General features: G+C 32.1%; 1 protein-coding gene across 1 annotated transcript; it reads right to left on the bottom strand.

Annotated features, from left to right (window-relative positions):
* Positions 1-5,218: 5,218 nt before the first annotated feature.
* LOC113392176 (allantoicase-like) lies at positions 5,219-13,787 on the bottom strand. Its single transcript, XM_026628461.2, has 8 exons — positions 13,601-13,787; positions 12,391-12,589; positions 10,120-10,200; positions 8,474-8,634; positions 7,983-8,139; positions 6,566-6,712; positions 6,220-6,398; positions 5,219-5,514 (listed from the first exon to the last, which is right to left on the bottom strand). The coding sequence occupies exons 1-8, from the start codon at positions 13,655-13,657 to the stop codon at positions 5,383-5,385; spliced, it is 1,113 nt and encodes a 370-aa protein (XP_026484246.2). The 5' UTR covers positions 13,658-13,787; the 3' UTR covers positions 5,219-5,382.
* Between the last annotated feature and the right edge of the window lie 289 nt (positions 13,788-14,076).

Here is a 14,076-nt window from a genome sequence, read left to right as displayed (position 1 = left end):
ATCAGGTGGTCCATTTGCTTGTCCACCTACCGGTAACATAAAAGAAAAAAAAATTAAGCTGTAGTTCCCTGATAGGTTCCCAAATATAAAATAAGATATCTAATTAGCAGAATATATTTATGTTTAACAAATTTTGGTTGTTTGGATAGATTCGATAAATTAAATGAAATTGCAATAGGAAATACGATAGTTTAAAATAATTGTAAGCCCACTTGTCGCTCGCGGATTTGCTTGCATTTTAGGACTTATCGTCAGGTTTTATGCATGAATAAGTAACCTATGTCTTTTCTTGGAGTTCAAGCTTGCTTCGTACATCAAATTCGGTTTAGAGTTTTGGCCGTTTAAGATCAACAGACAGACAGCGTTCATTTCGCTTTTACAATATAAGTATAGAATAATATGCTTTAAATTGACGTGTTATTAAATGTAATAAGGATGGAATACGAATAAAATCCAGACCTAGTTAGTTTATGTTACGGGATGTTTGCGTCAGTAAAGTGATCTTTAGTGGAAATCATTTCAATAAAAGAATCACATGAGTTTTCTCAAATCTCTACGAATGTAACGCAGCTTAAATAACCGAAATCGTGAGGTTATCACGTCATTGAAAAATAAAAGAAGTCACAAAAAGCATAAGTCGTTAACATTTTTATAAACATTCTTTATCTCGAATTCATTGAAAACGGTATGAGATAATTATATCCTAAGTAGTAAGACCTGCCTCAATAACATGAAGGTTAAACCATCGGAATGGCTCGAATAAACAATATAATCTATAATTCTATACTATGAGATAATTCTATCCTAATTAATAAGACCTGCCTCAATAACATGAATGTTAAACCATCGGAATGGCTCGAATAAACGATATAATCTATAATTTTATAGCTTTCGCCGACGGTTTATCCGAACCGATACGACTTGGGAACCTTCAAGAAAAGAGCGTACTCTTTCCTGAAAGGCCGGCAACGCACCTGCAAGCCCCCCGGTGTTGCAGATGTCCATGGGCGGTGGTAGTCACTTTCCATCAGGTGAGCCTCATGCTCGTTTGCCACCTATGACATAAAAAAAAAAAAATTATATACTAATATTATAAATGCGAAAGTAGCTCTATCTGTCAGTCTGTTTTGCTTTTACGGGTAAACTACTGAACTGAATTTCATGAAATTTGATATGAAGAAAACTTAACCCCAAGGAAGGACATAGACTTTTTATACTAACACTTGACGACCGACTCCTAACACGAAAGCGAATAAAGCCGCGTGTACCAACTAGTATTATATACTGTAATCGTACGCGAACAACTAACTTCATCTTCGTTTGCCGTTACCTTATTAATAGGCAGCAACGGACGCTTAGACTGACTGAGAGTTTTATGCTGTCTTTGAAAATAAGATTACGGTTCGTTTGTTAATGTTGTTCATGGAAAACTACGTACTTGATTTGGTGGATACGCTTAACAAAACTCCCTTAGTTTAGTCTTTTATATAAACAATTCTATTTTTAAAACATATCAATTTTTATTTTTTAATTAACAATTTAATCGAATGATTCGATTCTTGTTGAATATTCGATTGAATTTAATGTAAATATAAAATATATATATATATATATAATCGATATGAGGATAAACAGGAATAAATAAGAAATAATCTTTCTCTATTACCGAAAAATACTTGGAAACTGGTTATAACCAGTTTCCAAGTATTTTCCAACTTTAGCAAATTTCTTTCCAATTACTGGCATATTTTACAGAAAGAACATGTCTTTCATATAGTTTAAATGGTATTACATAGAATGGCAGGTGCCTCATTAAAACGTACGGCACTATTCAGATTCGTACGTCCTTGTATTTCTTTGAATCGTCTTCATAGGCAGTGGTTAAGGGATTAAATTAAAATTGACAAGCACGTTTAGTATGAAATGATACTTATAAATAGAAACAAATATTCTGAACTAAGTAAATTATAATTAATCACCTAAGATGACTCAGTGGATTTAACTTGTAAATCTTAACCGGTAGTTAAGCGAGTTCAAACCCAGACGAACAAGAGTTAATTTTCAAATGCTTAATACGTTTTTAAGTGAAAACACTGTATTATAATATCGTGAAAGAAGCGGATGAAAATCGCCCTCAAATCATGTGTACCTCGCATCGGAGCAGTGTTGAAATAAGATTCAGAAGAAAGGTTTCTTGTCTTCAAAATAAAAGCCCAATTAGCTTAGCAGTAGGTAGGTGTTTTCATTTTAGATAGGTATTATGTAGATTTATTACAAAACACACTACGGTACAGAGATACATATGAAAAATTTATTATAATTGAAAAAAAAAATGGTATATTAAAAATGTGTTTTCAAAGCACGTGCCAGTGAGTGAATCTTAATTTCTTTCTTATCGAATTCAGAGAACTTTAACCTCAGTAACGGCTGCAATATATATATAATTATTTTAAATACAATAATGTTGCGACAAATATTTAATTAACAACTACATTGAATTCTAGGTATCAAGATAGAAACGCGTGTCTTTTATCAGACTTGACTTAACCCCATCTCGACCTCTAACATTCTGATCAGAATTCAACCGGTTTAGTGTCAGTTGCGTCTGGTTATTCTAGGTCTGTTCCACAGCTCGTGTCTGGTTCTGTGACCCTGTTTATAGAACAAAACACGAGCCACGAGTTGCATTTAAATTGCTTCGAATAGAGTTAAGACAGTGACAACGTATTTCTAATGATCGTCCTTTTGATGGATTTTGACACGATTATACCAGAATGAATGAAGCCGAGATGGCCCAGTGGTTAGAATGCGTGCATCTTAACCGATGATTTCGGGTTCAAACCCAGGCAGGCACCACTGAATTTACATGTGCTTAATTTGTTTATAATTCATCTCGTGCTCGGCGGTGAAGGAAAACATCGTGAGGAAACCTGCATGTGTCTAATTTCAACGAAATTCTGCCACATGTGTATTCCACCAACCCGCATTGGAGCAGCATGGTGGAATATGCTCCATACCTTCTCCTCAACGGGAGAGGAGGCCTTAGCCCAGCAGTGGGAAATTTACAGGCTGATTATGTATTATTTATGTTATACCAGAATATGGCGGCCAAGTATAGGAAGGAAGGACCAAGTACCAGTCGAACTCGCTCAATGAGGATTCACAATACAAGCTTTCGTGTTATCGAATCAGCATATATAACGAGAACCAGACTGACACTTGACCTGTGTTATTATTACCCCTCATTGTTGTGTCATTTACTCTCTCAATCTTTTGTTGGGCTATGTAGTATATAATATATAAGCCGAGATGACCCAGTGGTTAGACCGCGTGCATCTTAACCTATGATTGCGGGTTCAAATCCAGGCAAGCATTACTGAATTTTCACGTGCTTAATTTGTGTTTATAATTGATCTCGTGCTCGGCGGTGAAGGAAAACATCGTGAGGAAACCTGCATGTGTCTAATTTCAACGAAATTCTGCCACATGTGTATTCCACCAACCCGCATTGGAGCAGCGAGGTTGAATATGCTCCAAACATTCTCCTCAAAGGGAGAGGAGGCCTTAGACCAGCAGTGAGAAATTTACAGGCTGTTAATGTAATGTAAAAAATGTAGTATAACCGAATATATTTATATAATATCAGCCTTCTGGGGCCGTGGGGAGGGCGCTAGACCCGGTCCCGTGTGTCTTTAACTTAAAGACGGTAGTGCAAACATAAGCGCGAACACTCGTTCCAACACAATAATTCTTATAATCCAAAAGACGTAAGGAAAGACTCACAGACAAAGATTTCATACATTATAAAAATATATTTATGCTTTATTATTTATACAAGTATTAGTATAAGGGAGTAGTTTAATGTTGATCGGTTAGACGATATCAAAGTGTATTAATCTAAAATACAAATTCCTACATATACGAGATGAATAAAAGCCTATAAAGGGGTCATTCAAGTATTACGCAGGCTTAGGGGGGAGCATTCATATTTTTCTTACTTTTGCTGACAAAGGAAGGGAGAGGGTACGGATATAATAGATCTTATCGTACTTTGTTATTATAATTAATATTATATATGCGAAGTGTGTTTGTGGTCTCGTTTACGAGAAGTAACAGAGGAAGGATCAAGGGATTTTTTGCTTACCGGCGAAGTTTGTAAGCCATACTGAGAATATGCATAGAAGCACAAAATAAAATAAATCAAGGTTATAAGGAAACTTTGAAAAATAATAGAATTGTTCCCATTATAAATTTCTTTGGTTAATTACGAAATATGATTATTTCATAGAAATTAATAAACTAATTTCGTTTATCATTATTATATATTGATTCCAAATCAGTTGGTCCAGTTTTATAACAGTATCGACGGTGTAAGGTATGGTTAATACGAGTACTCCTTAAAGTGCCAATAATGGTGACGTTGATTTTTTTTTTATTGTTGTTGACACCAAAACGAGATATGTCTGTATGTTTTTTCACATCATTCAGTCATTAATGAAATCAACGATTTCGAATATTTTTTTGTTGGGAATACTAACAAAAAAATGTTTTTAATACTTATTTTGTTCCATTTATATTTGAAAAAACAAAATAAAACAACTATTTTTTTTGATAAAATTTTATATTACCTGTTATAATTGTATCCCTTTACATTTATTTGATGAATTTTATTTATAATTTTAATTTACTTTATTTTAAAAGTGTTATCACCAAACGATATCCCAATTTTAATTTAAGTGTGGTGTGCACCTAAAATCAAAAATTTTTTTTTTATTTGATGTTGTTAATAATAATTGTATTTATCATTTGATTTAGGAGAGTAATTAACGATTTCCTTATTTCCTCTTATACATAGGAGAAGCCGTATCTCTAATACAGTTAATATTATGTAATGTTAACGCCCATGAGTAGTGTTAATCGAAAAAAGAACTTTATAATATATTTATCATTTATTAATAATTAATAATACTTTCAGTGAACATAAAACTATTATTTAAATTAAATCGACAATAAAATTACACTTAACTTAACTTAATTCAAAAAAATACATTGCACAATAAGATCACTTAAAATTTAACATAAATAATATCACAATTAATTGGGTTTATTGACAATCATAATAACTCAATCGCGAAGAACATTTAAACAGTTGAAAATTTTACAATGTTTGCTCAGTAAATACTATCAAACTACAAATAATATTAATACATATGCAGTGTCGTAAAGTTTAGGCGTTTGACAGTTTTATATCGCTTTGCATTTTTAGTTTGATTGTGCAAACAGTTTGCGCAATTAATTGTTGCATGTAACTCGACCATTTCAGTAATCCCTAAGTGCGATATTTTCAGATTAAAAAATAAAAAACGCTTTAGCATTAAAAAATCAAAGGATAGTCGGTTCAACGTGGCCAAACGTTCTTATTCTGCTAATTCCACCATCAGGCGCCATTGTGACTCTGATATGCGTGATAGCGTCAGAGTTGCACGAGAACCAATGTTCTTTGTTCGCTGAGAGCTGGAAGAGAATAATAAAACTTAAAATAAATTCAATAGAATCACGTGTAATGAATTGTTACTTTTAGAAAAGTAATTTAAATTTTTTTCGTCGATATTATGTATTTTATATCCTTTTATGACCTGTTAATAATATGTATGCAATATTTCATAATTATTGGTTGAATAGTTAAAACTGGAAAGCGTATCAAATAAACAAACTTACTTTCACATTTATGATATCAGTGAGGATTGATTTGAATAAAAATATGCATCGTAATAAAAAAGAGGAAACTATTGGCGGCATCACGGAAGACCGTGATGCTATTCGGGCAACTGTCCTTTAACCTTTTTATTTGGTTAAAGGATAAGCGCCCCAATTGCATTTACATTTAAATTAAAGTATTTTGATAAATTCAGTCTTTTGTGATTTTGGGGGACAGGCAAATGAGCCACCTGATGGGAAGTGGTCACCATCCATAGTCAATGGTGATGTATGTATTAACCATTCCATCCCCAATTCGCCACCCAACTTGGAAACTAAGATGTTATGTCCCTTGTGCCTGTAGTAACACTGGCTTACTCACTCTTCAAACTAGAACACAAAAATACTAAGTATTGCTCTTTAGCGGTAGAATATATGATGGGATCCATTCGTTGATACCCAGACAGACTTCCACACAGCTCTACCACCAAGTGAACCTTTTACCAATATAACTTCATTTACCTTGCTTTGTTTCAAAATGTTGTACCATTTGGTTGATTTTGTATGTGACCATTCCTTATCTAGTAAAGCTCCCTCGACTTTTATGGAATCAGGGAAGTTGCCTTTGAAATGTGCTGTATCTACACATATGTTTTTTATTCTTCCACAGAAACCTAATTTGAAAACTGCCCATTCTTCTCCTGCAAACAAAATTAACAATTACAATTTGAAATCAATTCAAGTTAACTATTTCGGATTTCTAGGTATTTCATATGGAATAGTGCATTTTCAATAGATAATTAGATCAAAGAAGATTAAATAAAATTATCTCATATCTTCATAAGTGTATTTTTTAAGGCGTGCATACCTGTTACTATCAACGTGCCGTCATCCGTAGCTTCGAGAACTTCAGGTCTGTCCAGACGCCTGGCTGTCTCCCAGCCATCAGCCATCGTGTCTCCTTTACTGGGTTTTATAATATTTCTAGGATGACCATAGTGTGCATTGGAATAACCTATAAAAGAAGTGTTGTGTTGTAGAACAGGGGCAAACATAAAAAAGTGTATATGGAATGAGAAGCATACAAAGAAAAATATCTTGTTTTCTTATTATTTTGGTTAAGAAATTTTCTTGGGCGTATACAGAACGATTCGTAGGAACTCGTAGTGGACTAACATACCTAAAATATTTTTTATATGTATAATACATCTGTATGTTCATAGAGAAAATAATTATGTATATATTATAAATTACAAGTTTTGCAAGTGATTTTGGTTGCGTGTAAAGGAGGTCGGTTGTAGGTGTTAAAGAAACCTTACTTGAGGTTCAAGCTTCCCTCATATCAAATTTCATCAAATTCGGTTCAGCTGTGAAAACTTAACGAGCAGACAAACTAGAGTTACTTTCGAATTTATAAAATTAGTATATACGTATCTATGTATTTCAATAATGCATTCGCTGTATATGATGTTAAATACTAAAACAATTCAATTTAGTATAAACATAATATTTAATAAGATCCAGATTCATTAGAGAAGATCTCGTTATTTAAGTTTGTTAACTTGTTCGAGGCTCGCTTCAGGGACGATTCACATTTTAGATGCATAAATGCTATCGTGACAAAGGGGCGTCTTAAGGAGTGCAGCTTGTGAAATTGCAGCAATTCGTTTGGATCGCCGTGGGATAGAATTTGTGGACGCGATACTATTAGTTACCGCATATCTAAACCGCACGAATTTCTCCACGTAAATACAATTCTAAAATTTTGAACTTGTTTTTGTGCTGTGAGATTACTATTTGGAATTCTTTATTTGTATTTTAAGAATTCGGAGAAAATTATTATGTTTATTATTAAATTTGATAATTGTTTTATTTTTTTGAATGTTTTTGTTATATATTTTAGTGAAAGCGATTATAACATGATCGTTTTTTAAGTATAGGTACGCGGACTAATTGACCACCTGATTGGATGAGTGGTTAGATTTGATATTGGGGCCATTATTCTCTACATCGCCAATGGGCCGCCAAGCTTGGGAGTGAAGACGATATGTCCCTTGTGCCTGTTGTAACACTGGCGCACTCATACTTCAAACCAGAACATATAACCAGAACGACTATACGTATGTATAGCTATTCGTGGTTTATATAATATGATAATTGGGTAGTTACCTAGACGGTTGCACAAAGCCCTACCAGGAAATATTATATGACTTTTGTTTTCATAAAATATGTTTTAACATGTTGATAAAATAATACTACAATGAAAATTTGGGTATTAATTTTACCTATGCAAGTAGTTCCTGATAACATTGAAGCCAGATCGACCAGTTGGCTAGCAGGGGGCGCCTCTGGCTTCGCTTCACCGTAAACCCTCAGTCTAGCGATACCTCCATCGGGATAAATATTCACTCTTATGTATCTCCACGCTTCATCGCATAGTACCTAAAAATAAATATTTCATATATATTGAAAATAATTAAAATTTTAATTTTTAGCTTACGTGTCTTGTTGAAGGTCAGGTTAGTCGTTCATACTTAGAAATAAATTTATGAATGTAATTTTAAAGCTGCTATGTAGTTACGAAAAAGTATGGGTAATTTAAGAATTCGACTTTATTTGTATATTCAAATATTTTTCTAGAATATTCTACAATTTTACGTAACAATTTTTTTTTTTTTAATTGTATGTATAATTCCAGACTTATATAATTATATACTACGGCTCATATACTAAATTCCCAAAGCTGTCGATGGTTAAATAAATAGAAGAAAAATACCTTCTGATAGTTCATTCTGGACTCTTCATAGCCGGGTCGCAACGCCGTTATGGGGACGATTTCCTCCCATTTGTCAGACTTAAGCTGTTCTACCCGTTTCAAGTCACATTCACTGCACGCTGCCCCCATTTGCGTGTCCCTTCCCGGCAATAATGCTTCTTCTGTAATTACAGTAAATAATTAGCGGTGTGTCGACGTTTAGTGCTTCGGACAATGTTAGGATAAATTCCAAATCATTGGCCATCAGTTCGGTGAAACGGATTTCGAAATTTTTTTTAAAAAGTTTTTTTTACGTGATTTCTATTATATTAGAATCGAATATTGTTTAGAAATTATTATATATATATATTTTTTAATATTAAAATTACTTTGTATTTTGTATGCATGAAGTTGTAACGCATAGTAGGTAGGCGGACTGGCAAATCGTCCTGACGGTAAGTGGTCATCATTGCCCATAGACATGAATACCAGAAGTAATGCGAATAACTTCTCATATCACCAAATCGCCTTCAATCTAGGGAACTAAGAGGTTACGTCCCTTGTATTAATCCTGGCTCACTCACCCTTCAAACCAGAAAACAATACTAAATATTGCTGCTTTGCGGTAGAAAATTAAGTGGTACCACCAAGTAGGATCAGTACAATTTTTATTTAGCAAAACGAATCTTTTTTTTAAAAATATTAAACGTGAATTAGTATTATATATTTTAGTGATAAAATAAATTTTATATGCAGTGCGATTTATACATCCGAGTTACTTTCCTTAGAAATTCGCGTGCAGAAGCGATAAACATTTCTGATGACAGCTACTGATTAAACTTTAAGTGTAACGTTTTAAATAAAATATGAAGTTAATCCAATAATCTCACGATTAAAAGTAATATATCACATTAAAAATAAACCTTATAACATTCAGCTTTCAACGGTTTAGTTTTAAATAGCTTATTTTGCAATTATTCAAATAAAGAAAAATGTCATTCTCTATTCAACGTACGTCAAGTTATTTGCCCACCGATGGGAAACCAACAGTGAAGTGATCTTTTATACTGTTATGATAAATACAATTAATGAATCGGTGTTGACAGATCGTATTGTGTTTCAATCCAATAATAAACTGATTCAACACAGTTAGTTTTGTCAATACTGTTCATTGTTTTTTTTTTTATTTATGTCTATTTAACTATTTATATTGATATAAAAATATTTCAAATATTTTCGATTTGTTAATATATAATGTTTATTTTATATTACAATTTTTTTTTTTTAATTTTGACTTTATTAATGTTGACTTCATTATTTGAAATGTCAGTAAGATAATCTACGTATATTATAATATTATTTCTGAATTCTTAGTTTTTACATAAATTCTGAAAATCATTCTTAACATAAGGCTGAGGCAGTTCCAGTAAATAAACTTATTACTCTACCCCTTTTGTATGAAAGTTTAAAAACTCAGCGTTATTTCAGCTGACGTGGTCTTTAGTTTTCTTATGCGTAATTATTATTTCTAATAATTTGGCTTCTTAATTCGAAATCATCTAAAAAAATAGAAGTATTACTTTCACTACTTAATGCGGGGTTGAATAAAGTGGCATTTATATTTTTCGCAGCTGATTAAACATAAGATATTACAGTTTAATATTTACCTTCAGGCGTTAAACACGCAGCTTGAATGGAATATTTCGGTGCGTAGTTTCCGGTAAAGAACGCTGTATCAACCAGAAGACCTATGAAACAAAATAATAAATAAGTACTAAATATCATAGTATCAAATATATTATATCGTATTTTAACTTGGTGTGTTGGTAGTAGGGCTTTGTTCGACCCCATATAAACCACCCACTCATCAGATATTCTTCTGCCAAACACCAATATTTAGAATTGTAGTATTTGTTTATTTTAATTTTATTTTAATTGTTGTGGTTTGGAGGGTGAGTAAGTTAGTGAAAATACAAGCACAAGAAACATAACATCTCAATTCCTATGGTAAGTGGTGTATTGACGAAGGGATGTGGTGACAACTTAACATCAGGTACCGTGGTTTTCTGTTATAAGTTTGAAAAAATCAGGGTTTTTGAATTTCATAAGATTTGTCGTTGTACAAAAAAAATCGTTTTTTCAATATATACACGTTATGATCGAGCACACTTTAAAATTCAAAAAAACAAAAATTAAAAAAAAAAAAACACGAAGCTTAATTTCGCCGTGTCAACTGAAACCAATATGTATTATTGACTTCTGGCAGGTTAAAGTAATTATTATTTATAATTAAAACGAGTACTACTATTTCAATAACATATATAAATATTTCAATCATATACATAATACAGATATAATTTAATATAAAGCTATCAAGTCTAAATGGTAAAATATTCGTCCCTACTAATAAACGTTGCACAGTGAGAGGATATGTTAACATTGATTTGTCTCCTTCTGACATTAGCAATTTGACGTTTGATAGAAGAAGACCGAATATTCGGTTGCATAAAGTTTACAAGGCGGGATTCAATAATTACTTTTAATTTCCTATGTGCCCTTTCCAGAGCACAATATATGTATATATATTTTTTTTCTAGTTAAGGCCTTATAGAATATAGTTAAACTAATTTTGCATTTCACAACACTTCAGTTAGAATTATACAAGGATCAGTTGTGTAGAAAACTAAATTTTATTGGAGTTCGAGGTGTTAGTCTTGTTATAATTACTATGTATTCCAAATCCAAGCAAAGGGTAATTATTTTGTTAAGAAAGTTACGTAGTACATTTGCGTTGTACTTCAAATGCACAAATAATAAAATAAGTTAGAGAAAGATTTTCTTAATTCTTAATTCGATGTTGGTTACGCTCTTATCTAAATTTAACAGATTTGTTGTTAAAATAAAAAAAAAATACCATCACTTAAAGTTATGAAGATTCTTGTCGTATTCATAGCCTTTTAACTCACAATAACAGTATGATTTTTTTTTAACAAAATAAATCAGGTAACCAAATGTTATCAGTGATTTTGTAACAAAGTGAGTCCGTGTTTACAATGAAAATCCGAGGCATTTTATCGTCCGTTGATCTAAAATAAATCGTGATTTATTAGCGTCACAATGTTTAGGGGAGAACCCTAGTTCTGTAATTTAGCTCAAATTCAAAATAATGTTCCTTATTCAAATTTCATGATGAACCTTTAAATGTATTAATTGGGCATTTCATTTGGAAACCGTAAAGATCATTAAAGGATTTTTATCATTGAAAACGTATCTACGTGATTCAACCAAAATGGCAATAGGAAAGCTGTAGAATTCAAAAAAATATTTTGATTCATTTTAAATAGTTATTTAAAAATAGAATTTGTTAATTGATCGTTTCGTATTTTTTTATTATTCTATCGTTACTTTTGACTTCATTAGATTGACATACTTCAATATGAATCTCTTGCTGAATTCCGAAAATTAATCCTTGTGGCTTAAACTAGACTTTTACTCTATAAAAGTATATATATTTGGTTTCATGTTTTTTTTTGTCCATTTAAATGTATATTTTTAAATAATTATTCTCTTTTACGTTTCTTATAACAAGGCTTAGCGTAGGTATATTTTCATTGTACTTAATTGTTGATTTTTATCTAATGCCTTATTGCATGCGATGTTTACCTACAATTAACTTATCATTTTATTTTAAGTAGTTTATAAGCTTAAAGCTGTAAAAAAAAAAAATATCCCGCTGAGTTTCTTTCGCCGGTTCTTCTCAGGTCCGAGGTGCTAAATTCCGAACCGGTGGTAGATTTTTGACAATCAATAAGCAAGTGTAAACACTTCTATATTGAATAAAGATTTTTGATTTGATTTGATTTGATTTGATTTGATATATACAAATGTTACGTTGTTGGTAAACCAATTAAAATAAAAAAATATATGATATTTAGTACCTCGAATCACGCACTTGGTGGCAAGTTTCAGAATGCACCAATCATGGCCAGGTATTCTTTTCCGCCTCGTTTCCCACCCATCCATCCATTTTCCAAACTCAGTGTACTTATCAGCTATGAAAACTGGTTCGGTATCATGTAGCATGTTCTCGCATGGGGCGAAGAAATCGTCGGTTGCGAAGATCACCGAACCACCGGCCTGGAATTTTATTAATTATGAATAATCTGAGAGTAATCATTTTTTTTGTTTTCATGATATCGGTAGGCTGGCGAGCAAATGGGCCACCTGATGGTAACTGGTCACAATGGCCCAAAGACAACGGCGCTGTAAGAAATATACCTAAACCATTCCTTACATCCAACAGTTTATATCTTTGGTATTGATTTTTTTATATAACGATGGATTGTAGTTTTAGAACCTAGAAGAACATTAAATTAATAGTCTAAATTTAAGGGAGAAACTGCGATGCGCAGCTGCTTTTAAGTTTTGTATATATTGACTAAATGGTTTTCACAATAAGTCTTCACCAAATTGAAAATATCTTATAAATGATATATAAATATAGTCTAAAATGACTTCCAAATTACTGGTATTGAGAACTATATTACAGAAAAATCCAACCAATTGTCCAATATCCAGGAACTTGGGAACTGCCTTATAACTAACTAGACCAACGAGGTTTTTGAAAATTTCTAATTTTAAGAGCACTAATTATAACATAATTCTAAATAATAACTCTCGATCGGTTGGTCAGGTTCTCATTTTATTTGATCATGACGTGGATTAGGGTAGCTGATTTTTGCTACATGCTTGCGTATTGCACAGATAGCTTTCATGTATTGCCACACAAACGCACTGCACAAGGACTATAATTTATATATGTGTGCATGGTGCACGGATGTAGTTTAATTTATTTCCACGTGTAGTATATACTACACATACATATTTTTTTAAATTGTACGCATTCAATTTTTATTTAATCTAATGAAAATATTAATATTATCTCAGAAGTAATAATTTATTCACTGAACATAATTGGAATGCACAAATTTACAATTAATATTATTATATCCAATACATAATACATAAATATTTATCATTTATTTCATTTAAAAAAAAACATTGAAATATACTTCCTTAAGACAATGACATATCTTTTAACAACTTAAAAAGGTTTTAATGTATAATTATATAAAAATAAAAACTTACGGTCAAACTTGCAAATTCACTGAGTTCAGCAAATGCGGGCACATTGGTCTCGATCATTTTTACGTTATAAACGAATTTTTAATCGATTAATTCGGAACGAGCCGACTATGTGTCACTGATCGTTTGCTCCGCGAGACAGTCTAATATATATAGGTGATACTGTAATCAATAGTTCCAAGTGCACGCATAAACGCCTTATCTATGGAAATACTGAGATCAATTCACTTTAGAGGTACTTGGTACAGTCGTTTGGAAAAAGCTTTAAATAATTAAACATTATTATATTCATTGGTTATAAAATCATTTATAATTGAGTTGTATTCTTAATAAATTTATTGTCTGAAGATTTAGTAACAAGTATAGAGCGGCGTGGTGGAATCTCTCGAAAAACTTAAAGCCATCTCCAAAAGGCGAGACGGTAAACAGCAGCAGATCATTCAAAGGATGAGGCTTTTTTTTAAACTTTTCTAACATCA

This window comes from Vanessa tameamea, chromosome 7 (assembly GCF_037043105.1).
Source record: "Vanessa tameamea isolate UH-Manoa-2023 chromosome 7, ilVanTame1 primary haplotype, whole genome shotgun sequence".
Lineage (NCBI taxonomy): Eukaryota > Metazoa > Arthropoda > Insecta > Lepidoptera > Nymphalidae > Vanessa > Vanessa tameamea.
This window is presented reverse-complemented; position numbering and strand designations above follow the sequence as displayed.